This window comes from Alligator mississippiensis, chromosome 4 (genome assembly GCF_030867095.1).
Source record: "Alligator mississippiensis isolate rAllMis1 chromosome 4, rAllMis1, whole genome shotgun sequence".
Taxonomy (NCBI): Eukaryota; Metazoa; Chordata; order Crocodylia; family Alligatoridae; genus Alligator; species Alligator mississippiensis.
This window is the reverse complement of record NC_081827.1, coordinates 177977977-178004703: the sequence shown is the minus strand read 5'-3', so window position 1 is coordinate 178004703 and position 26727 is coordinate 177977977. Positions and strand designations below refer to the sequence as shown.

The 26727-nt window shown below is 42.8% G+C and overlaps 1 protein-coding gene across 10 annotated transcripts in view; it reads left to right on the top strand.

The window, feature by feature from the left end:
* The window catches only part of ERBB4 (erb-b2 receptor tyrosine kinase 4), a 1202068-nt gene that overhangs the window by 1023097 nt on the left and 152244 nt on the right, over positions 1-26727 (top strand). For all 10 annotated transcript variants that reach the window (XM_059727137.1, XM_059727134.1, XM_059727130.1 and 7 more), the window contains one exon: positions 1543-1728. In XM_059727137.1, coding sequence (XP_059583120.1) covers positions 1543-1728 — 186 coding nt within the window. The remainder of the gene's footprint in view (positions 1-1542; positions 1729-26727) is intronic.

Genomic DNA, 26727 nt, shown 5'->3' with positions numbered 1-26727 from the left:
AAACTGAAATAGCTTCACAAAGCCCCATTCTTCTCTCACTTTTCATTGTTCCTCTGCCTCAGTGAAATGGTTGCTACTGAAATGCTGATCTTGGTAAATCAGAGATAAATGTTTTCTGTCCCCTTTCCTGAAATCAGGGTCGTGGTAATGGCAGCTTTCCCTATACTATGGATTTGTAGGAGGATTCCAGTTGCTCTGTGGTGCCTGCCTGTCTTGCAACCAATGGGAGACTCTTGGGATAGAACCATAGGACTGAGTTTACACACACAACTTGCAGACTCTGCTGTCAATATTATTACAGTTGTTCCTGGAAGGCTCATTGCAATCAGGGCTTACTAGTGCTAGGTGCAGGGCAAATAGATTATAGGAAGCAGGATCAGCCCTGAAGGGTTTGCAGTCTTAAACAGATTGACAAAGGTGGGACAAAAGGACTATTTAATAGCATGACAAATGGAGAGATGAAATGACTGGATTGAGGTCACCTGGGAAGGTACTAGAGTCAGGAACTGAACTCAATGAGTCAGATTTCTACAATCATTTAAGTGATTTAAGGGAATAAGCCCTGCTGACTTCCTTGGAATTTGTAAGCCTAATTATTTAGGCATGTTTGACAATCCTATTCTTAATTATCCCACTCTCAATGCTGTTTACAAAGCATAAAATGGTCTTTGAGGGAAAATTCCCATTAACATCATATTGCTACAAATGCTGAACACAAGGGCCTTGCTCCAGCAAAGTTTAACTGTGAGGGTGGGCTTTAGTACTTTGCTAGATTGATGCCAGGCTGGTCCACATCCTGTGGGAGTACAGAGAGGTAACATTTAGTTCTTACAGGGTGCATCTACATGAGATGCTTAATGAGCAGTAGCTTAAAAACACTGTACAGTAGCGTGCCAGGCAAAAAAGTGCTAATATACTGTTGTGCAGTAGTATTACACTACTGCACAATAAGAATCACAAAAAAGTGCGCCAGCATTACTGCACCATAGTGCAAGCTACTGTGCATTTGGTTAGTACTTCATTAAGCAAGTACTAAATTAAATGTGCAGTAACTACTGCGCATTAATGAATGTGTAGACACACCCACAGTGCAACTTTGGTCAGGGCCAAGTGGCCTGTGCAACTTTTGGGGGAATGATTCCTATAGGTAGATGTTAATGACTGCATCTTTGAAGCAGATAATGGTCTCATGTAATAAATATGGTCACCATTACATTTTTAATGGTCTGTCAAAGCAATAGTCAGCTGTTTTTTTGCAGGAAGGCACAGAATTTCCATGCAAAGGTTTCCATGGAGCTGGAGTGATTGACAATAGTTGATGACCTGGCCTACTGTTCAGTATTGTGCAACATAAATTTCATCAGATTGGATCTTACCAACAAGTGCTTTATGTTATCTCATGAGAAACAGGAAGATAACACAAACCAGTGTAGTACCTGGGAGCTACAAAATACTTTCTGATATTGCACAGGGAGCTGTAAATCTTCAGTAAATGGAACCTCTGAAAGCCACAATATCTTTGGGATGTTTTTGTTGTTACAGGAAGCTCTTATTATGGCAAGCATGGATCATCCACACCTGGTACGACTCTTGGGGGTCTGCTTGAGCCCTACCATTCAGCTGGTCACTCAACTGATGCCTCATGGCTGTTTGTTGGACTATGTTCATGAACATAAGGATAACATTGGCTCCCAGCTCCTGCTAAACTGGTGTGTCCAAATAGCTAAGGTAAGTTTGTACAATTATTTAAAATTTCACAACTAAACAAAGAAACATAGAACTTCTCATAAAGCAGCAGTACCAATTCCTATGCAAGAAACAGGATTGGAATATTTAGTCTTTCTAAGATTATTGGGTAACCTTTTTAATTAACTCCAATACTCTGTGCAAGAACATAATATGTACTGGCCAGGTAGCAACCAAAATATTTCTCTTGGCTAAAGCAGGATAAAGCAGTTTTACCATGGTGTCCCTGAAGAAAGGCAGGAGAAAGATCCCTTCTCCAATAAATCTCAATCTGGGTACAGAATGATTAAGTGACTTCTTCCATGCGACCTGCTTCTTCAGCCTATTGCCTGTACAAGCTGCTTGACTGACCTGAGGTTTCTAGACCTATCTGAATCCAAATTGCCCACCAGATCCTGATATATACCACCAGGGCACCAGCCTTTATCTGTGAAGATAAAAATTCTTTATTTATGGGCAGGGGTTGCCCCTCCTTTAGGAAACATCACAGTTCTGCTGTGGCCAGGAGCTACCACAGTGGCAGTAGTGTAATACAGTTTAGTGCTATGATATGCTTCGTATCAAAGGCTTGATTCTGTAGTCTTTGCTCAAGTGTAAGTCCCATGGATGTCATTGACATTTGCCTGAATTAAACCATCATCGTTCAGATAGGGTCCCTAGCTCATTTGACATGGAAAAACAGCATAGACATAGACCATAAATCTACCCTTGATACAACCCATATTCAGCAGTGCTTTATTTATTTATTTATTGCAATCAACATGCTGATATTCAGTGTCACACCTACAGCACATAATTTTGATATTAGATCACAAGGAATGATGTATTATGCAATTGTTAAAGAACTATAACTTACATACATTTTAGGGCTGTTCTGTTCTACCAGAGTGGTGTACAGGGATCTGGTGTGAATGAGAACCAAGGACAATTTAACAGTAACTACTTAAAAGTTGCTAATATTATTAATTGTTGTGTGAAAATATAATTCACTTGTGAGTGCATGCTTGTTTGCAGAGGTTATGCGTTTCCTACAGCATGTACCAGAAAGTCTTGTCTCTTAGTCCAAATCCAGTAGCTTATACTGAGCATGTCTATATTTATGCTTTAATACGCAGTAGCCTGTTTTACTGAGCATTAAAGCAGTATGTAAAAAAAAAAAAAAGTGCAATTATGCTAATGTGCAGTACAATAGGCTACTGAGCATTAAGCAAGACCTAAAAAATGAGTTTGAGCTCCTGTGCATTCGGGAAGCCTAATGTTCATTAATTTAGTACCTTACATTGGAGGTACTAAATTGAATGTGCATTAGGAAAAGCAAATTAATGCATAAATGTGCATTTATGCATATAGATGTGCTTGCTGTTTAGCATTAGAGGGACCCAGTTCAGGCTGTGGTGTGTCAGCAGGAAAGCAGCCAGCAGGAAAATATTTGTTATTTCTCTCTGGGTATTTGTAGGGCATATTAAGAAGTGTGTTCACTTCCTCATCCCGTGTCTGAAAACATTTTCCTCTTCTCTCTCAGAAAAACCTCCTTTCCATCTGTTTTTCACTCTCTTGATTGATTATGCTTGTTATTATTTATTACCAAACATTTCCATTGTTCCATGCATATAAAAATAACCCACCTTTGTTTCCAAATGTTGCATAACATTCTTCTGCTCTATTCAGCACTTGTGAAACCTCACCTGAGTATTGTGTCCAGTTGTGGGCCCCACACTTCAAGAAGGATGTGGACAATTTGGAAAGAATTCAGTGTAGAGCAGCAAAAATAAATAGGGATTTGGGAGGCAAGGCTTAAAGGCTGAAAGAACTAGGGTTATTTAGAATGGAGAAGAGAAGACTGAGGGGGCATTTGATAACTGCCTAAAAACATTGGAAGAACAATTATAGAGAGGATGGAGATGGGTTTTTCTCTTGGCTGTAGGGTACAGGAGTAGGAGCAATGGACTCAAGCTGCAGCAGGGGAAGTTTAGGTTGGAGATTATGGAGAACTTTCTGACTATGTGAATGGTCAAGCAATGGAAAAGGCTACCTAAAGAAATTGTGGAATCTTCCTCCTGGAAAGTTTTCAAGATCAGGTTAGATAGACATCTGGCTAGGATGGTTTAGTCAGGGATGGCCCTGCCTTAAGCAAAGGTATGGACTAGATGACCTTGTGAGGTCCCTTCCAGCCCCACTTTCCTATGATCCTATAAGCGTCTGATTGTTCAGGCTCTATTGAGACATAGCTTGCATTGGCTTAGCCTGATCAGACTTTCCATGGCACTTGCTGTTGCTTTGTCAGAGCTTTGTATAGGGAGCTGATATAGTGCAACAGCTGAAGCAGAGAAGCAATGATCAGTAGTACAGGTCACTACTAATGGTAGCTGGGGAGACTCCTCATCATGGAAGTCACTTACAGTTTTCCACTGGTGTTCAGCAGAATTAGGATCAGATCCAAAATTCAAGCTCTTGTGTGGAGTGGAGGCCTAGGTTTAAGCACCCTACTTGGAAAAGTATAGCCTAGAATACTTGATGATTGGAATGTGCATGAGCATGCATGTGCATATGTGTGTTTGGGAGAAGGAGGTGAAATATCACATTTGAAAATGTGAATACTGAGATATCAGTCTAGCATTCCAAGAAGGATAGACCAAATGGACGCATCTACACGTGACACTGCAGCAGGGAGATCCCTCATTACAGCATGCCACTACAGCAAAGTGGCACCTAAAAATAACCATGTGCTCGGTGTACAGTACAGTATGGGCTGCTACTGCACCATGCTTTAGTACTTCCAAAAGGAAGTACTAAAGCACAGCACAGTAACAACGTCACTGTACAGGCATGTGCAGATGCGCCCAATGAGTGATATTCACAGATGAACTACATGGGAGAAAGAAGGAAATTCTTTGAAACAAAAGGTGGCTTACTGAGAGGAAGAAGCAAAGTTTAATTAATCCATCTTCCTCCATAGCTCAATAACTGAAAGGTTAATTTAGCTTTGGCCTCATGTTACAGCATGAGGCTCAACTGCTTGGCTCTTCACAAAGAAAAGTGTTACAAACATCTGCTTTCCTTGAAACTGCATATTGCATGCTACATAGTTGCCCTTTTCGTTCTTTATAGTCACAGCTTGACTGGACCTGTCACTTCTTAGTTGCTAGATGTGCATCTCAGTTGTGTACACTGCTTTGCTTTCTTGACAGTACTGGTTTGCAGAAGGACTAAAAGCAAAAGAATCATACACGTTACAAGGGATGTTCTCCAGTGTGCCAGCAGTAGCTTGTCAGTGCATTTCTATGATGCAAAGTGAGGAGACGGTTCAGTTAGTACAGAAGGCTACTACAGATGCTGAATATTAGTATAAAATAAGCAACGGCAGGGTTCAAAGATAATAATTGTTCATTTTACCTTGAGAGAGGAGGGCTGAAGGAAAAAGAGGGTGTTGAGATTTATTCTGTATAACCAGCAGGTATATGCAAGGGTCAAACGCAATCAAGCCTAAACTATAATCAACAGTAAGATACCACAGAGCAGGGGAAAGAAGGTCTTATTTTACCAGAACAAGGTCTATTCTGTATCACATACCACTGCTGTTGAAGAACCGTATCTCTTCATCAGAGCTCTTTTATATTAAAGATGTTTAATGTCTAAAAGCAGTGCATGGAAAAAAAAATTGTGAGGTAGTGATGACAAAAAATCTTGATGGGCCAACTGATGGTGTCCTCTTATCTCAAAAATTGGAATGAATTTGGGGCAGAAAACCTCATGACAGGGGTGTACCAGTATTGCCATGCCACTCATCAGTCACATTTAATGGCTGAAAGATTTGGTTTCCTTGCAAATAGCCAGGTTTCCAGAAGAATGAATGCTGAAGCAAGCTATTGCATCAAACTAGAATAACCGTTATATTACTAAGTGAAAAATCTGTGTATTTTCCATGTATCTGTGTCCACAGAGCTTTGGAGTTTAGTTTACAGGCTTGGTCACCTAGCATGGGGATTGTTTTCAACAGCAGGCTTTTTTGGCATTTTGGAAAGGTTTATTGAGCCTGTCTCAAAGCTACCAAAAATGCAGTTGGGTTGTAATAGGAGCAAACAACTGTTTGGTGACCACCCAGACATGTACTCAGCCACCCTGGGGCAGCTTCAGATGTCTGCCTTTCATTGAATATATATCCATTTTTCTCCCCTCTCCTGTTTTTGAGGACTTTTTTTTCCCCTGGTAAGGACAGGGATGAAGGATGTTGAAATGCCTTGATATTGGGGTTTGGGTTTATTTCTTTGAATGTTTTAAAATTGAGTTAGCATTGCTGCAGTGCATACCTTCCCTGTTGTGCCTTTTTCTTTCTACCAACATGCAGGCTTGTTTTTACTAGAGATATTACTTCAGAACATTTGCTAATTCTGCCTGTACAGTCATTTCCAGATGTCTCTAGTTTTTTGTTGTTGTTGTTGTTTTTTTTTTAAACTAGATGCAGAAGCTAGATAGGAAGGATGCCTGGGTACCAGTGTCTAGGCCTCTGGAGATCTTCTTTGAAGGTTGTCTTAAGGACAGTTATTAAATAATATTCACTGACACTTGAATGGGAGATCAGCTGTCTTTATTTTGCTTTTATGGACTGTATACACTTTATTTTGGTTATTATGTCATTGTAGGCTAATTGCAGTCTCTTCCATAGCTTAAGCTTCTTATTCCAAAGACGAAAGTCCCAGAGGCAGAGCTGCCTCAAACACTCTAAATAAAATATGGCCAGTAGGCAGCAGACATATCTGAGCAGACTTAGTTCTTTTAGTTGGCAGAAATGTAAAGCCTCTCCAATGCTTTGTTAGAATACATAATAGCTTAGAGACTGAGCCTGTGACATTTTAGCCTAGAGTTCAACCAACTAAATATTTCAGTGGCTTAAGAATTCAACTGTTAGTGTTTTCATGTGAAATCCCAAGACACATAAGTGCAACAAAGCAATAATCCCTCAGGTTTGCATCCCCTATTCACATACCAAGGTACAAGTCAGTGGGAGTAGTAGAGTAGGCAGTCTGTAGGCAAGCCAAAGGTAGAATAAATGGTCATGGAAATTTTACACCAGATTGTTCTAGGAATGGATTAAGAGCCAAATGTTCAAAGGTATTAAGGGCTCTGTATGTAGTGGGCACCTGAATTAACTTTAAATGTCTAAATATCATTAAAATCTGACACTGAGGTACTTGGGGAAACACATGGGGAATTGTGCTGTACTAGAGCCTTGCTGTACCTCTTCTGTGAAAATATGCTGTTTTCCAAGACAAACTTTTTTGTTAAAGTATAGAATCCCTAAAGCTACAGTACAAAACAACATAAGACCTACAATTTACTGTTAAACCATATGTCCATCTTGCCCTGTATCCTGTGTCACACAGTACCAGAGAGTGGAGGCTGAAACGGAGAGTGAACTGGGTATGACCAGGGTTCCTCACTCACTTGCAGCCTCCAGCATTAAAGGTCTAGGAAGTTCTGATTCAGAGGCTATATCCCTAACTCCCATGATTGTTCTATATATGGATGCAAATACAGTTGCACAAAATGAAAAGCAAATTTCATGTTGCATAAGAACTCGAACCAAACATGTTGGAAAGTAACTATCAGCTGCCCAAAAGAGCTAAAAGAGTTTGTGGAAGTTCTTTGCTTGCTGTTACTTGGACCCATTATAAATTGGACAGGAGTAATTTTTTCCCCAGACTTGCAAGTAGAGGCGGGGGGAAGCGTGTGGAGCTTAGTCATAGATTCAGGTTTACATAGCTGGTAGCTAAAATCATAACATAAAAACTGTTTTTATTTTGGTCCAGATTCTGTTAACTTTTATAGAAATGGAGAAATATTTTGTACTACCTACAATCTTATTGGAATGAATGAGATGGCTCATGGATTGAGGAACTATTCTACATAGGAAAGAGAATACAGTCCAAAATAATTTAGGTCCTTGGTTTATGGCTGTGCTTAGAAACTGCATAAAGCCATGATGGCCTGACAGCATTTGTAATAGTTTTTGTAGTGTGGTAGCTGTGACAGTCCAGAGAAAGTGTGTGCAGCAATATGTGTGTGGTTGTATCTTTTATTTGGACCGTCCCAGAATTGGGAGAGATGCTAGACAATACTCTGACAACAATTAGCATGCTTGTAGAACATTAAATTGAGGCTTAATTCATAGTTAGGATTGTGTCCACCACTCTTACTCTCATAGATCATTACCTTACCATGTGATTATTAGCAGGGTTAACTCTCCTGTGGTGCGTCTACACATGCAATAATGAGAAGCAATAAACTCCAGAGCAGTTTGAACCAGAGAAAACTACTCCCAGGAGTAGTGTCTACACGTGGTCCCAGGACAGCAACAATTTGAGCTGGGGCAGAGCAGGCCTTGGCTGGCAGGGGATACGGGATGGGGAGAGAGTCGGGGTCAGCCCCAGGCTCTGGGTGATGGTGTCAGGCAGCAGAGGAGCTGGCTGGGGCACAAGGGTACTGAAAGTGCAGAGCCATTTAGCTAGGCAACAGGCAAGGAGTCAGCCCTTCTGCTGCCTTGGCTGACTGGGTACAATTTATGCCTGCAGTCAGCATCTACATGTGCGTTTAATCACAATAAATTACTCTGGCATAAAATAGTACTGTTTCCAACAGTACTATCTTACACTGGAGAAAATTAGTTTACTACAGCCTAATACTGTCACACATGTAGATGGTGACACTTTACTTTGTAGCTAATTAGTCTACTCCGCAGTAAAGCGCATATATAGGCATGGCCCCGGTGAGCTAAAAGCCATATCCAAAAAGGAATTTAGGTCTCTAAACTGTGGTTTCTTAAAATCATATTGTTAGTCACCTAAATACTTCCTTGGATCTGGCCTTAACTCACTTTTCAAAATGTTGCTTTTCAGGCTGTCATGCACCATAACAGTTGTTTTCCGTCTTGTATTACGCTGCCTAGCTTTTACCCTGCTCACTACAGAACACTGTAAGTTGAAGGGCTATGCATTTCCTCTGAAAAAAAAAATCTTGTTTCTGGTAATTATGAATTAAATGGATATGTAGATTTACACACTGAAGTAAGCTTACAGAGTAGATTTAGCAAGGAAGATGGACTGAAAGCTAATCCCTGGAATTTCATCAGGTGCTTCAACACCCTTCTTAAAACAATCACCCTTCAGAGTTATGACTTCATTCATTACTGCTGTTTATTTTATTGCATTTGTACTGACAGGTCCTGACTGAGACTAGGGCCTTATTGTGCTGAGCAGTAGGTGAACAATAAGGAGAGGCAATTGCTGTCCAAACTGCTTACAAATTAAATAGAAAAGGCAGAAGAGGAATGGTAAGGCACAGGAGGAAAAGAGGCACAGACAAAAGAAGGGACTTTGCTCAGTGTTATATAACAGGTATTGTGGAATACAACCCAGGTGTCCTGAGTCCTTGCCTTGTGTTCTACTCCATTCAGTCATGGGCCCCTCCTCCATGATTGTCAAACCTGTTCATTACGGTACGTTAGAGTACCGTAATTCCACAAGCATGACCTTAGAATAATAATAAACCAAAGCACAATCCGTTTGATACCACGTCACGGAAGGAAAATAAAGTACTTTGGGGGGTTATTTTTATTTCTTCTGCCAATAAAAGACTTCTCAAATTACTTTAACCAAAGCATTGCATAGGATCACTCATCTGGACATGTAGAAAAACAGCATTTGAAAGTATACTGGAAAAGAGAGTTGGGGGGAACTACTGGGATCAGATTCAATGAACCTGTCAAAGGGATATGTAAATGTATCTCTGTGTCCCAGGGGAAAGTCTTCCCAAGGCATGTGCAGCCATTACTGTCTCTGTCATTCTCCATTGGGATTTCCATCCAGGAATAAGGGCAGTGGTAGCTTGCAGGAAGAGAGGAGGGATGGGGGGTTGGGGGAAGCCACTATGTAGGAGCCTTTAAGTCAAAGGAATATTCTTGTTTAATTAATCTTCTTGCAATCTAGGATGCACTTCTCTCTCAACCTGTGCTGCTCTCTCTGTAGGCCTCACTGTTTTTCTATAATTTGCTTGGCAAATAGGCTATATTGTGGCTGATTTCTGCCACTGTGCACTCTCTCAGTGCTAGACTTGATAGCTGAATATTTTGTTGTTGCCTAGGGTAAAGATTGAGAGACAACTTAGCTGGTATATATCCATAGGGCTGTATTAAATTCAAAAGAGCTATGTTGATTTACTTTCAGTTAAGAGGCTAGCCCAGCAACTGCTATTGTATGCCTCACATCTTTAGTATGTATTAGTTTCAGCCATCACCAAATGTAGAAAGTGAGGGATGCAGTAAAAAAAGCGGGGCTAAGATTATAGCCATTTAGTTGCAATGCAAGGGCAGGTTGTTTTTTTTTCTGTTTTTTTTTTACTTCCTGTCAGGTTTTGATTGATAAGGAACAGCTTGTTAGAGGCAGCTTTTGTTATTTTGAAGCAGTCAGGGGTGAGAGATGGACAGAATGTGCGTGCAGTGGGAGGAAACAAGGGTGAATGGAGAGGTTGCAAGGAGGTGAAGAAAACTGGTAGTGGTTCAAGGTCTTTCTTTTTCATTAAGGAACCCTACCCTACAGCTCAGTGACTATTCCATCACTGAATGAACAAAGGATGAGCTTAATGACAGTCATCTATCAGCTGTCCACATTTTAAGCTTCAAGATGTCTCTATTCCCAGAGCTCCTTGCCATGACAAGGCTAATTGTATAATTATTATGCTATACCAACCCCTCCCGATGCACTCACACTGGCAAGGACCAGGGCTAAGGGCTATGATAATTATCACTGCAAGCAAGTATATTAGCATAAATGTAGTTTACTAATGGGGCTGCTCTATTAGGAAGTTCAGTGTACAGAAGAGGAGGATTTAAACCAAGGACTATGAAACTAAAGCCATATTGAAATATGATTTTAATAGTATTGAGTACTGAAATCAAAATAGTTGGGAAAGTCATATTGTTATAGTATTGAATCTATATGTATATATTTACAGTTTGTCTGTTCCCATTGTGAACCGAGCATTATTACCTTTCTTCTCCTGCCAGAAGGCTTGCATGTCTACAGCTAACAAATTGACGGTGAAATAGCCATTCTGCTTGTGATGCTCTTGGAGAGCTGCTGTTGAAAGAGAATATTCTGTGGGGTCAGTAGCAGAGACTGTTTTGGTTTTGTGCCATCCCAACAACACAGAGGCTACAGAGGTAAACCTACCTTTGAGAAACACTAGTCATAAAATCTGAGTGGCTCAGAGAAAAAAATCTTCATCTAAGCCCCAGTCTACTTTAAACTGTGTACCACGTCAAATTTTATACTGTTCTTTTCACTGTGGTGGAAAGACTAGCTTGGAAAAATCATTTTTGAGGCATTTTTACAGTGAATGTGGTTGAGAAATAAACTTCACAGATTGGATTGTACCTCCTCATTGCAAAAATCCTCCATGCTCAGATTATGGTAGGAGTGGAAATTGTTCAGGCTACCATCAGCCTCTTCTGTTGCAGAAGCAAGTAACAACTATTTATGCTGGGATCTGTGCTTTTACTACCAACATTTAAGGTTTTCGAGGACAATTCTCCAAGCAAATTGGGAAGTAAGTCCCTATGATGATAGTTACAATGCCACCTACAAGCCTGGTTTATATCGCCTATCCTAAAGCTGTTTCACTGCTTCCTCTAGAGGGCTTTGTACATTTTTGGTTACTTTTAGATTTTATTTTTAGGCTGTTCCCCTGTCTTCTCTAATTATTTATAGAATCCAGAGTAGTAAGCACTATTAAATCTATGTCAATGATTAATAACTCACTCCACCTTTTCTGCCAAATTTAATAATACGAGTATTCTTGTATATTAAATAAAAACAAAAGAAAACAAAGAAGCACACATTCAGTTCACCAAGCCCCAAAATGTGTGTTTTCTTGATTTTCCTTCTTTTCTTTCCCTCTCCCTTCATCTCAGACTTATTCAGTTCATCTCTGTACCATTTCCATCCAGCCCATTTGTCCTGTCATGTTATAGCTCTTCTGTCCTATGGTTGGAAAAACCCATCTCCTTATTTTATTCCTGTTTCATTTTTGACCCAGTTACTGTTGACCCTTCTTTCCTTTTTATCTCTCTCTCTCTTGTTATGGCATCCTATGCTCTTTCTCCCTTTCATTTGTTCCTCTTGTGCCTACTTTGTTTCCTTTCAGCAGGTATTCATTTATGCATTCATTCATCCATGTATCCTAGCTTGAGCCATTTGGACACCACTGTTGCCACTAATGAGATTTTGTATTCCATCATTGTCTCTGAAGGGCTTTCAGGTCTGTCTTCCCTCATCTTTCTTTTAATAATCTGTGGTGCTTCTATAGGGCTTAACAAACACTAATTAATTGTCATACCATATTATCATATATATAAGAACATTACCATTAATGAACATTAATCATTTACATATATATATGTAAAATCCCATTTTATGGATGGAACAATTGAGCCTGAAAGGTTACATGATTTGTCCAAAGCCTTAAAAGGGAGTTAGCGTCAGGGCCTGCATTAGTATGCAGGAATTTCTGGCTCCCAAATCTGTGTTTAGTCTGCTGTCTCTCTAAGGTTAGGGACAGACATTACACATAAACAGGTTTAAGTGATCAGAAACTGGTTTAAACCTGTAACAGAACAGATGTTAAGTGCACATACACCAGTTTGAAAATGCCTGAAATTAGTTTACGATAAACCTGGTTGAATGTAGTATCAGATTTAACTGATTTGGCTCAAACCAGTTTATGCAATGTCTGTTCTGGACCCCTTGCTGGTTTAAGATAAACCAGACTCCTCCAGCATCCCAGCATGCTCTCTGGGATGGGCAGGGCTCTCTGCTCCACAGCAGGGCTAGCCCCTCCCCTCTGCTTCCTGGATGCAGCTCCAGAGACATGCAGGCTGCTCCCTCCCCTCCCCCCACTCACCACTCCCTGCTAAGCAGGAATTCCCCAACCCCTCTGCTCCCTGGCTGGAGCTCTGGCAGAGACTGCAGGCATCTGCTTGGCTTCTCCCTGCTAAGCAGGGATTATTCCCCCCTCCCATTTGCCGTACACCTCTCAGCATTAGCTAGCAGATCACGTGCTGGCTACAATCTGTGCTGTGGGAGACAACAAAGGCAGACAGGCTTTTTGGAGCTAATCAACAGGTAGCTGGTAATGTTCTTCCTTGGAAAAAATGTTTAATTAGTGGAGAGAGGCATTGCTTTCTGAACGGGTTGATAAACACTGAGTTAGGGGTGATAAACATTCCCTGCTGAGCTGCTCAGAAGCGGCAGGGGGGGACCTCTCCCTAATCAGAGCATCCTGCCTGGGTCTGGTCACACTCACCGCAACTCAGCACTGTGGAAAATAAGGGAGTGTTGCTCTAGTGCCTCCCCTCCCGTCCCGGCTTCCTGCCTGAGCCACTGCAGGCATATGCCTGAACTTTTTCAGTCCAGAGGGGATGTCTGTATAGTTACAAACTGGTTCAGTCTAGCCCGGTTAGACTAACCTGTAAAGATTGAATCAATTAGGGCTCAGGCTTTTTGAATGTCTGTCCCTAGCCTAAGGGACTCATATTGCTTCTGTCACAATGGCATTGGAGTTCCTTGCAGTCTTTATTGTGACAACTTCCCTGTGACGTTGTACAACATAACTTTTAGGCATGTGGCCTGTGAAGTAGGATCCACAGCCCTGACTGAGAAGCCTCAGCTTCCCACACAGAGCATGGGGAGGGTCAGGTGCCTCAGACTGCAGGGTGAATGGGGACACCCCTAAGTGGGCCATGACTCTGTACTGGCTCATGACTGCCCTAACATCTCTGCCCTAGGCTACAGTCATGCTCCTTCTCTGTCACTGACCCAATAATTTTTTCATTCTTTGATGCAAAAGACACAAATTTAACAAGAGGAATGGAGAGTGTCCTATACCAGAATAGCCTGTGGCAGTAGCATAACAAAGAAGGGGTGGTGAGGAGGACAGGGCAAAATGCAAAATAGCAGCCAGCACTGATGCCCTTTGCACCACTGATGCCAGTGCCATGGCACAGACCTACCCTGTTGTGCCTCTGGTCAGTAGGCTGATGGTGAGATAAGAAATGAGAGACTGAACCCCCTCAGGTACAGAGGCTTCTTACATGCTGTGTAAATTTGATAACCACCAGGCTGTTAGATGAAAGTGGAGCAGGGGAGCCTGGACATCATCTCCTCCACTGGGGTTTTAGAATAAAAATAGCAGCTGCCACGGTGTTGTATGCAACTTACTCCTGTAGGTTTGTGTTAGGGGTGTTGTGAGTACATCTTCCAGATCAGGCTCCTTTGATGGACAGACATGGTGGAACCCTCTTAATCTGGATGACATTTAGGTATGAGATGAGGTTTAGGTATTAAGCAGCTCAGCAGTGATAAGCAGAACTTGTGGAACTTTGTTAAGTTTACTGGAGAAATGTTAGGCTTGGATCACATGGGCTTTGAGGGTCAAAAACTCAATGTCTCCTTGAGTCCTTTTTTATAGATATAGCTGCAAATGACTTGTGCAAGGTCACACAGAAATCTAGAGCCCAGATTTTTTTCTCTGGAATATGATGGCCCTCATGTTATTGAACTGTTCTCCTTATTGGGCTTCTCAGCAATGAATCTAGCTCAGCTTCAGGAAGCTGGCTGGTGGCTGGGGAGCATGATGATACTAAGAGGAGTCATCTTCTCAGCAGCCCTGTTCTGAATCAGATTTGGTTACACCAAATATTCAGGTCCACTTCTGCCATGATTTTGCAGAGCCTCAAAATCCAGCCCTTCACGAAGAATCTGCAATTGTTAGGAATTGTTAGGACAGATTTTTACATTTTCAAATATCTCTTTCCAATGGCACAGAGTTAGAGAAATGTATTGTTTTGTTAAATGAAAACTGGTCTTAACACTGACATTTATAGGGTCCCAGATACTGGGGTACCAAAGCCTCTGAGCTTCCTTAGCCCCAAAGGCTAGTTTTGCCCTCAAATACCAACACTCTCATCAAATACACTGAACCACTGGAAAAATCATTACATTTTTCCTAGCAGTCCCCAACAGACTGGCTTGAAAAAGCATTATTGAAAACCACTCCTAAATCAGATTCAAGATATTATAGCAGCACCTGCTAGGGTCTGTCAAGATTTCCATTATAAGCCCATATTTTTTGGGTTTATAACTTGGCCATAAAAATTCACTTCGGGCTATAACTTGGCATAAAAGTCTCAGCCTAAAGCAATACTTTTATTATTCAAGAAATATATGTATTCAGTTATTTTTAAGTTGTAGAGAACAAAAACAAAAGCTGGGTGCTTTTCTGTATACCAATAAATTAAAAATAATTTTCCGTTGCATAATAAAATGTTGAAGGAAATTAATTCGTGATATGGCTTGCCCTATTGGATAACTACAAAGAATGAATGGCTAAGGCACTGAAGTCTACAAAGAAGATAATGTGAATTAAAAAGATTAATGTCATTATCAATTTTTTTCTTCATGAATCCAGTATTTTGGACCATATTTCATACCCTAATATGTGTTGTTTATAGTTTTCTCACACACAGGCTACAGGCTGTAACAGAACTTTAACTCTGTGGAACTATGGTGGTTTTGTAACCTGGGGGAAGGGAGGGAAGAAAGGATCTGTGATGTTCTCATCATTGCATGTGATATGTCCAGTCTACAGCACAAATGTGTGTTGCAGCTTTCAGCCACAGACCTTCACTCTTTTAACACCAACTGCAGAGCTGTGTGGTTTTAAGTACAGATATGCCTAGTCCAATATCCTGTGCTGGACAAGATTGATAACTGGCACAAATGCATCTTGGTTTTCTGCATCCCTATGTGCTGGAGAATGAGGTTGCATACTAGGTGACATGGTCACTGAATCTGCTAGAACCAGATTTGATAGGATATGCTGAGCCCTTTTAAATCTGAAAGCTTTTTTACAAGTGTGGACACAAAATAGAAGGACAGCATCTCTGCACTTTCCCAAGGATGGAAATATATCCCTGGGTTGAGTAACTTTTCATTGTAGCCCAGGTGCATGAGGGACTCTTGAAGAGAATCCTGGCTGCAGCACTGACCACTGAAGCTGTATTATGAGAAAGCAGGGGAAAAGGGCCCCAGATATAGTGAAATATCCCTATCTTCACAGAGTCCTTTGGATCAGTGTAGATCTGGGAAATTTGGGGTATTGGGACTGGAAGCAAGTCCTTGGCCTGTTCTGCATAATGGCAAACACCAGTCCTCTGGCTGAATGACGTAAAGGAAATATGGTGCAGGGACCATTGCAGAGTCCTTTTCTCACTGAGACTCCTCCTTCAGTGTTGGCTGTTGGATTAAATGATCTGACCCACAGTTGCTTTTGTTTTTTCAGCCCTGGAGTCCCTGAGTAAGAAAGGACAGAATAATTACTGAGGACTTGGTTATGGCTGTGACCCAACATCTGACTAAGGGTCATTACATAGCTGCATGAGTGGGCTCAGAATCGCAGTGAGGAGAGTGCAGCCATACCCCTTTCAGCTGTGTGGCACACTTACACTGAAGAGAGTTGTACACCTGCACCATACAGCTGAAGGGGGTGTGGCTGCAGCCCCTGAGCTATGATCCTGGATGCCAGCGAACTCTCTGAACTCAATGGGATGTCAGCACAGCTCTTGTCTGCAGCTGCACATATGCAGCGAGCTCTAAGTTTACCAGCTGATTGGTGCAGGGTCAGGCTGCTGCCCCTGCTTTCATGCAGCTCTGGAGCATAGGAGGTGGGTGCTGCTGCTTTTCACCCTCCCCCTTCCTCTTTTCCCTACCCCTCCCTCTTCTAAATTCAGAAGCAGGTATAAAGACAGGGCAAGCATCTGTGGCTCTAGAGCTCACGGCCTGAGCACCACCATTCATCCCTTCTTTTTCCCTGCCACTGAATTTAATGCAGAGGAGGAAGGAAAAGGGCAAGCAAAAAAAAGTACTCAGCCATGCAGCTCCAGAGCTGTGTGAAAACCAGGATTCAGCCAGAGCCTGCATGGACCAGCTAGTGAACTCAGAGACTCAGAGTTCATGGCACATGTCAAGCTCCCAGCCAGAGCTGTGCTGATATGCTGGTGAGCTCAGAAAGCTCTCTGGCCATTGCCACTTCACCCACCACCACCCGCCCCCCCTGCCCCAACAGATCTACCCCCGAATAGCTGTATTGTCTCAGAAGGTGTTCTTGAGACAATTTTATGACTCAGAGAATCATGGGTGGGTGCCTGGTCCTATCCCAGTTCAGAAGGAAGTAAGCTATATTGGCCAGTGTTGGGAGACAGGGTGATGGATCCAAGGCTGCCCACTCCATAGTCGTACCTGCCTGGAGGGGATGATAGTAGCAACTGAGAGAAAGCTGCTCCCTTTTAGCCTCCCCCCCCCCGTCTTGCTGCAGCCTACAATATCAGTAGCCTGTGCTGCATGGGGTTACATGAACAGACTTTGTTTTTCCCTTTTTACTCTTGTGTACTGGGCCACATCCAACGTCAGGACTGGACCCTGAGTAAGAACCTGGCTCTCTTCCTTTCTGTCCATAAAATACAGCATTACAGATGCAGGAAGAATAAGATATGTCACATACAAGGTGTTTTAAGAGAACAGATTACCTGGAGCATACAATCAAATGTGATACCAACAGTGAACACCTGTCAATGAAACAGTCTCTGGGTAAACTACTGATAAAAATGCATCACAATCAGAAGAATACAGTTTCTGAGGATGTAGTATAATCTCCATTGTATTTTGTGTACAGCGGAAGACCAAGGTTAGTCTGTTTAATGAAATGTGAGGGGGAACAGGGCAGTTCCAAGTGGCTGCTGGCACTGTTTCAGGTGTCATGCTAGCACGCAAACCCACAGGGTCATCTGGCAGTCAGGTGTCATTAGTCAATACTTTCACTCTCTCCCTGTTCCCATCTGTTTCCATCTAACCAATGTGTGTAAATTAGCTCTTAGTACACAGCATTTCTCACTGCAGTTCTGGTTTTCTTTGTCTATCCTGCAACCTTTTTGCTACTTTTAACTGCAACCTTGACTATATGGGGGGATTACATGTTTTAAAATCCACAGTGCATCTGTTTTTATTTACTAGTTCTCTACCCTGCAGGATAGCTTAAGAGAGAGGATCATATCATATACAAAGGCCAATTATATAACCTATAATCCTGCAAGAATTAGGTCAGAAAATGCATTTTCAGTCCCATTAAAACAATTGAGTTTTTTGGGAAAGAAATATTATCCTAAATAGGAGGGATGACCCAAAACTTTAAGATTGGTTTGTGAAATTAACACTATTCACATAAAATTATAGGTTACAATAATCCTATTTCAGGATTTTTGAGACCACAAATAATTAGACCTTTGCTCTTGCGGGTAACAGTGTCAGAAGAACTTTTGATTGGACTTGAAGCGTCCCCTCAGGATGCTAACATTGTATAGCATGAAGTACTGCATTTCAGTCTTCCAGGATGAAATCAGATAACACTGACATCACTGGACATTAGCCTAATGTGTACCACTGGCTCACTTGGTGCAATAATTTGACTTGAAAAGCTTTGTCAGGCTAACAAGATCATCTCTGTGTTCAAATGTGTGGAGGTCACAAATATAAACTCTGAAACTATACGTTAAAATTCTTAGGACCTTGCCACCGGCATTCTTTAGAATAGCAATAGTGTGTGAATAGACACAGAATCGTTCAGACATATGGGGTTTTCTCTTATTGATCATTGAATCAATCTATGACACTTGTATGACCCTCATTATTATATTTTAGCACTTCACAATCGCAGTGTATTTATCCTCACAACACTTCTCCTTTTATAGATAAGCCAGCGGATCATGGCACTCAAGGGAGCCCGCCCCAGCCCCAGCCCTGGTAAAATCTGTGGGCAAGGAAGGAGCCCCCCAGGGGGCGCTTGCCTGCCTGTACACAAATGCCAGGAGCTTGGGGAATAAGCAGGAGGAGCTCATCCTCCTGCTCAGTGCAAACAATTACGATGTCATAGGGATCACGGAGACCTGGTGGGACTCCACCCATGACTGGACCACGGGGATAGATGGCTATACCCTGTACAGGAGGGATCGTGTAGAGAAAAGGGGCGGGGGTGTAGCTCTCTATGTTAAGGAAAGCTACGTGTCCCTGCAAGCCAATATTGGCGACCAGGGTGGACGGCTGGAGACCCTCTGGGTTAAAATCCGTGGGGAACACGGCACAGAGGACACAATGGTGGGAGTCTATTACAGACCTCCCACCCAAAGTCCTGAGCTAGACCAGGAGTTTGCCCAGGAACTGGCTGAGGCAGCTTGCTCCAGGACCATGGTTGTCATGGGTGACTTCAATTACCCAGACATCTCGTGGGAGGATCGCTCAGCAAAATCTGAGCGGTCGCAGAGCTTCCTCTCGTGCGTGGATGACCTCTACCTGACTCAAGAAGTCTATGGGCCAACGAGAGGAAAAGCGCTGCTCGACCTGGTGCTGGCTACTGGGGAGGACCTAGTCGGCGACCTAGTGATCGATGGGAAGCTGGGTGACAGCGACCACGAGCTGATCACCTTCACCATCTGCCGAAAAGCTGGCAAGTCGGTCAGCAACACGCAAGTCCTGGACTTCAGGAAAGCCGACTTTGACAAGCTCAGGAGGCTTGTCAGTGAGGCCCTAAGGGACTGTGACCGCAGGGAGAGGGGAGTTCAAGAAGAGTGGCTGCTCCTCAAGGGAGCGATCCTCAATGCACAAACTAAGTCTATTCCATCTCGGAGGAAAGGCAGCAAGAGGGCACAGCAGCCCCCCGGCTCTCCAGGGACCTAGCAGACCTCCTGAGGCTAAAAAGAAAGGCCTACAAAAGATGGAGGATGGGAGTCACCTCCAAGGAGGATTATTCTGCACTGGTCCGGTCCTGTAGGGAGCAGAACAGGAAAGCCAAGGCTGCAACTGAACTCCAGCTAGCTTTGAGCATCAAGGACAATAAAAAGTCCTTTTTCAGATATGTGGGGAGCCGGAGGAAAAGCAGGGGCAACGTTGGACCCCTGCTGAACCAGATGGGGCAACTGACAACTGACGCCCAGGAAAAAGCCAACCTATTAAATACATATTTTGCGTCGGTCTTTCATCAGCCCCATGGGACGCCCGTGCCTGCTACAGGGCCGGGAAGTCCGGGTGAGGGTGATCCCCTGCCCTCCATTAATGCTGACTTTGTGAAGGAACATCTTGAGAAGCTGGATACCTTCAAGTCAGCCGGCCCTGACAATCTTCACCCCAGGGTACTCAAGGAGCTGGCGAGCATCATAGCCCAGCCTCTAGCGCGGATCTTTGAAAACTCTTGGCGCTCTGGTGTAGTGCCCGAAGACTGGAAGAAGGCCAACGTGGTGCCTATCTTCAAGAAAGGGAGGAAAGTGGATCCGGCTAACTATAGGCCCATCAGCCTGACTTCTATCCCGGGGAAGATCTTAGAAAAGTTTATTAAGGAGGCCATCCTTAATGGACTGGCCGACGCCAACATCTTAAGGGATAGCCAGCACGGGTTTGTTGCGGGTAGGTCTTGCTTGACCAATCTCATTTCCTTCTACGACCAGGTGACCTATCACCTGGACAAGGGAGATGAGATTGATGTCATATATCTTGACTTCAAAAAAGCCTTCGATCTGGTGTCCCATGATCGTCTCTTGGAGAAACTGGCCAATTGTCGCCTTGGGTCCCCCACGATCCACTGGCTGGAAAATTGGCTCCGGGGTCAGACCCAGAGGGTAGTAATTGATGGAAGTCACTCATCGTGGTGTCCTGTGACCAGTGGGGTCCCCCAGGGCTCTGTCCTTGGACCCATACTGTTCAACATCTTCATTAACGATGTGGACACTGGAGTCAGAAGCGGACTGGCCAAGTTCGCCGATGACACCAAACTTTGGGGCAAAGCATCCACGCCAGAAGACAGGCGGGTGATCCAGGCTGACCTGGACAGGCTCAGCAAGTGGGCGGATGAAAATCTGATGGTGTTCAATGCCGATAAATGCAAGGTTCTCCACCGTGGGAAGAAAAACCCGCAGCATCCTTATAGGCTCGGCAGTGCTATGTTGGTTAGCACTATGGAAGAAAGAGACTTGGGGGTCATCATTGACCACAAGATGAACATGAGCCTGCAATGCGATGCTGCAGCTAGTAAAGCGACTAAAACGCTGGCTTGCATCCATAGATGCTTCTCAAGCAAATCCCGGGACGTCATTCTCCCCCTGTACTCGGCCTTAGTGAGGCCGCAGCTGGAGTACTGCGTCCAGTTTTGGGCTCCACAATTCAAAAAGGATGTGGAGAAGCTTGAGAGAGTCCAGAGAAGAGCCACGCGCATGATCAGGGGTCAGGGAAGCAGACCCTACGATGACAGGCTGAGAGCCCTGGGGCTCTTTAGCCTGGAAAAGCGCAGGCTCAGGGGTGATCTGATGGCCACCTACAAGTTTATCAGGGGTGACCACCAGTATCTGGGGGAACGTTTGTTCACCAGAGCGCCCCAAGGGATGACGAGGACGAATGGTCACAAACTACTACAAGATCGTTTCAGGCTGGACATAAGGAAGAATTTCTTTACTGTCCGAGCCCCCAAGGTCTGGAACAGCCTGCCGCCGGAGGTTGTTCAAGCGCCTTCATTGAACACCTTCAAGAGCAAACTGGATGCTTATCTTGCTGGGATCCTATGACCCCAGCTGACGTCCTGCCCTTTGGGCGGGGGGCTGGACTCGATGATCTTCCGAGGTCCCTTCCAGCCCTAATGTCTATGAAATCTATGAAATCTATGAAATTGTGACAGTGTGATGCTAAATGACTTGTCCAGGGCCAGGCAAGGAAATCTGTGATGGAGCAGGTCTCCCAGTTTGCAGGCTGTAATGGCCTAACCACTGGAGCATCCTTTCCACAAAGAATAAATGTGGCAGATACATATGCAAGAACTTAAACATCTGTCATTGAGGCTTTATTGCTACTAAATCAGAAGAAATACTCTGCGCTGTGGTTTGTGTTGGGAGATAGAGAGTGAATGATATGCCATAGGTTTGGGAAAAAATGGAGAAAAATAAAAACCTACAGATGCCTCTTTCTGCAATTATAGATAACATTATTCTTTGACAATTTTCTGTCGAGGTGAAATAGGGCCTATCAGATTTTGAACAATGTTTTTGAAGAAAATAAATGGTGACTGCTGTCATAGTTTGTGCATTAATCACTTCATTGTGAAACACACCAGTGTGAAGCTCCTCTCCTGGATTAAAATACAGCAGCTGAGAATTGTTTCAGATCTTGTCTTAACAGAGCTACACCAAGCTTGTAGTAGTTTGAAATCTTACCCACTAAGCACAGATATGTACAAAAAAAAAGTGGAAAACAAATGCTTAACTTTGTACAATCTTAATAATAAAGATTGGCCCTAATAGAAACCTCTGAAGTTTGTGAAAATTCACATCTGAATCTAGCTGTGAACTTTGCAGTCTTGCTCCAACAGACAAATGCTTGAAAAAGAGAAATACAGTCTTTGGATGGATCAGCTGAGGCATTTTCAGTAGAGATAAGGGAGTATTATTGCCATTTTACAAGGCACTGGTGAGACTTCATCTGGAATACTGTGTACAATTCTTGTCGCCCGTCTTCAAGAAAGATGACTAGAACAGGTGCAGCAAAAGACTTCTAAGACAATAAGAGGAATGGGGAGCCTATATTCTGGGAAAAGGTTAAACAAGAAAACATTTTTATCTAGCAGAACAAAGGCTGAAAGTGGATATAACTGCCACCTGTAATTATGTCAAAGGGGTAAATGCCAGCAAGGAAATAAGAAAGGATACAAAGTGAAAATGGATGCATTTAGACTGGAAATTAAAAAGAGGTTTCTAAATATTAGGAGTATTGAGGTTCTGGAGGAATCTTCCAGGGGAAATACTGGGGAAGAAAACACCAAAGTGCTTTTAGGATAGAGTTTGGTCAGTTTATGGAATTATTGTCCATTCCAGTTATGATCAGTAATAAGACAAACCAAAATTGTGAACTGAAACATTCCAGGTCTGACATATGTAACTCTGGCTACCTCAAAATAACAAAGTTTAAGTTTGAGTTTGCATTTGGGGCCAAAGTTTCATTCAGTTCCTTTGTTCATTCTGGTTCATTTACCCATAATTGAAATATGACCAAATTCTGATATCCTTAGTCTCATTGAATAGTATATTACTTTGTTAGTGGTATAAACAGTAAAGCACTATAGGTGTGTCTACACATGCATTTATGCTGGCTTAAATTTACTGCACAGTAAGCGGGAATAGGCCAGCATCTACACATACAGGTGTTAAAGCACATTAATGCTGTGTATGGACTGACTTGAGACTAAAGTTAGTCCCAAGCCAGTCCACACACACACAGTGTTACTGCACAGTAACTAACTGGGTGTAAATTTGATACCTGCATGATACAGGTATCAAATTTATGCTCAAGTTGGTTAAGTCACCATATTTATGGTGCAGTATGGGCATGCACCTGTAGAGGTGCTCCTGTACCGCTCTGTAATTTCAGTTACTATGCAGTAAATGTGTATGTGTAGACATGCCCTATAAGTATAATATACATAGTAGTGTGACTACTTAAGGAGTGAGATGCCCCTCTGCGGAATTAAGTGTTTCAAAATCATTCCATTATGTTGAGTCTATTGTACCTCAGTAAAATCAATTAAATTTAGAATTCCATTCTGTTCGTTTCTTACCGATTTCAGTCATATGCATTATGATTGACATTAGTACATCATGATACATGTATTATAGGTAGTAAATGTACAACAAAACTACATTTAGTGGGGTTGTTTAATAGACAACATAATACTTCTAATTTACATTACAGATTAATAACTCCTAACATATTGTTGGAAAAACAGGCATGTCCAGAGCAGGCTAAAACAAACACTGTTTCTGGTTTTGAGGAAACAATATTTAAATACTAAATTTACTCAAATCCAAAATTAGGTGTTTTCCCCCCATTTAACATGAGGGAAGAAGCCCTTGTCTTGGATTTGCAGGGTGGGCAGATGGCTGTAGTAGCTGCAACTCTGACCCTGACCTGGGCTTGGGCTCGGGCTTGGGCTTGGAGTTGGAGTTGCAGGCTACCTTCCTCTCCTTCCTTTACTGCCTGCCATCTCCCCTCCCCCTGCTGCCACTTACTTCTGGCTCTGGCCCCAGCTTCACCCTCACTTCAGCCTGAGAGCTGCCAGAGTTGCTGCTGCCACAAATATGACTGTGTGCCCAAGCAGGGGCCAGAGCAATCATGTGCTCTGTGACTTGGTTTGGAGGGGCACTGGAACAGGAATGGAACTGGGGTGGAGAGAGAGCAGAGGCAGGGGTAGGAGGTGGGGAGCAGATGCCAGGGGGACAGACAGCAGGTGGGGTAAGTGGAAGGTGGGGCAAGTGGGGTGGAGTCTGGCCACTTGACTCCTTTGCAGCCTGCCCCACAACTACCTGCCTCCATACTACTGCTTGCTGCACTGCAGCAAGATCTCCCCCTCCCCATAACTAGATTCTATACATGGAAAATCATAATAAATGTATAAATTTTCCATGTAAATTTGTATGAGTGGTAACATCTAGATTCCACATACATTATCTTTTGCCTGTCTAATCTTTCGGTTTTTATTATTTACTAAGAACCAGGTCAGCAGTTCCAAACCTTGCACATAGGCACCCCTACTCCTGCGCTCATGACTTTCTGACTAACTTTCATAGATTTCATAGACATTAGGGGTGGAAGGGACCACGGAAGATCGAGTCCAGCCCCCTGCCCCAGGGGCAGGAAGTCAGCTGGGGTCAGAGGATCCCAGCAAGATTAAAATCCAAATTTCTCCTGAAGGCATTCAAAGTAGGTGCTTGAATCACCTCTGGTGGCAGGCTATTCCAGACCTTGGGGTCTCAGACAGTAAAGAAAATTTTCCTTATGTCCATCCTGAAATGGTCTTGCAAGAGTTTATAACCGTTCAACCTTGTCATCCCTTGGGGTGCTCTGGTGAACAAACGTTCCCCCAGATCCTGGTGGATACCCGTGATAAACTTACAGGTGGCCATCAGATCGCCCCTGAGCCTGCGCTTTTCCAGGCTGAAGAGTCCCATAGCTCTCAGCCTGTTGTCATAAGGTCTGTTTTCCTGACCTCTGATCATGCATGTGGCTCTGATCTTTCTGTGGGGTTCATGACCACATTTGGGATTGTGAATCCCTGTCTGGAAATCTTTGACTAGATTATAGCATTTAGGTATGGCACTGCACTGGGGAAATGTGTCCCCCAAGAGAAGGACCAAGGAGCTGATATAATTTGAAATCAGTCCTAGCATAGAGAGCAGCTCACAGAGTGCTACATCAGTCCAAGTTGTTGAGTGTTTATAGCTAGCATTTTAATCTATAGTTGTGTTTTCTCTAAATCTGTTTCCTATGAACAGAAAATAAAAGCTCTGTAAATATGTGGTGAATAATTAAACCACCATATACGGATAAGCACATTATGTCATTCATCCTGAGTTCAAGAGAGAATGTCCTGAATAAGAGTTTGTGATTTTTTTTTCTTATAAACTCCCTTCTCAACTATAAATCAGTCTGTTTAAGATATTTTTATTAAACTATCTCCACTTGATACAACTTGATCCTTTGAAAAAAAAACCCTCTATTTAAAAGCTTTAAATTTATCATTTAAATTTCATGGCATTTGGATTCACCAAAACTGTCTCTTCAGTGTTGCATGCTAGCAAAGCCTTAGAAAAAGCAGCAGCTGAAGACTGAAATACACACAATATATTCTGTGAACTGCTTCTCACTCTCAGAAACCAGTGAGAAGTGCAAAGAAAATCTTTGCTGTTAGGTTAATTAATGCATTAATTCCATTTCTCCTGAGATTTCTGGGATGTGGGTTCCTTTTGGAACTCCCTTCTCTATGAGTTGCTATCACTTTGTTTTAACATAATGTGGCACTTTTTAAAGCAGCTTTTCACTTTCTGGCTCCAGAAAACTGATTTCTACTGCTGGAATATTTTCCTTTGAAGAACAAGCCGAAGAATCATTTAGTTTCCTAGTGATATCCTAACTTTACTGTCATCAAATTCCTCTCTCTAGACTTGAAGGAACTTAAGCTTTTTATCATTCTTAACTTGTTCTTCATATGTATGTAAAAGTCTTCAGATGCAATCCTGGCCCTGGTTGAAGTCAATATATTTATTGTAATTAATTCCAAAAAGCCAGGATTTCACACTATAGCATCTATCCTCACTGTTTATGCAGTTCTTTTTTACTTCCCATCTGATAGTTCTCCACTGTTTTGGTCATAGTTTCAAGATCAACTATACTTTTGCATCATCTCTTGCAGCCTCCAAGGCACCAGCCATACAGATCTCAGACCTCCAACTATTACTATTAGCAGATGGAGACCATCATCCTTCTCCCTTAATACTAGGGCTTTAACTGCAGTTCCCATGAGACTCACTGGGCACATCTACATAAGATACTAACTACACAGTAGACTAATAACACTGCACAGTTGTGCATCACAACATGGACAATGCTAATATGCTACTGTGAAGTATTAGGATACTACACAGTAGCATCACTAAAAAGGTGTTTGCCGGTGCTTATACACAGTAACTTTGGTTACTGAGCATTTATTTAATAGGGCTGTGCAAAGCTTCAGTCACTGATTCAATTCAGTGGAGATTCGGCCTGATTCGGCGGCCGAATCTCTGAATCCAAATCGAATCAGGAGACCCTTTAATCTCTCCAAATCAAATCTCCTAATCAATTCAGAAAGATTCAATGATTCAGACACAGACTCAGCTTTAAATGTTATTTCTACATACCTCAAGGGAGCAGGTGGCTCATGAATGCTGAGATGCTGGGGCGGATGGAGCATCCCATGGGAGCATCTGGCGGCAGACCTGGAAGTGGACCAGAAGCACTTCCAGCCCACTTCTGG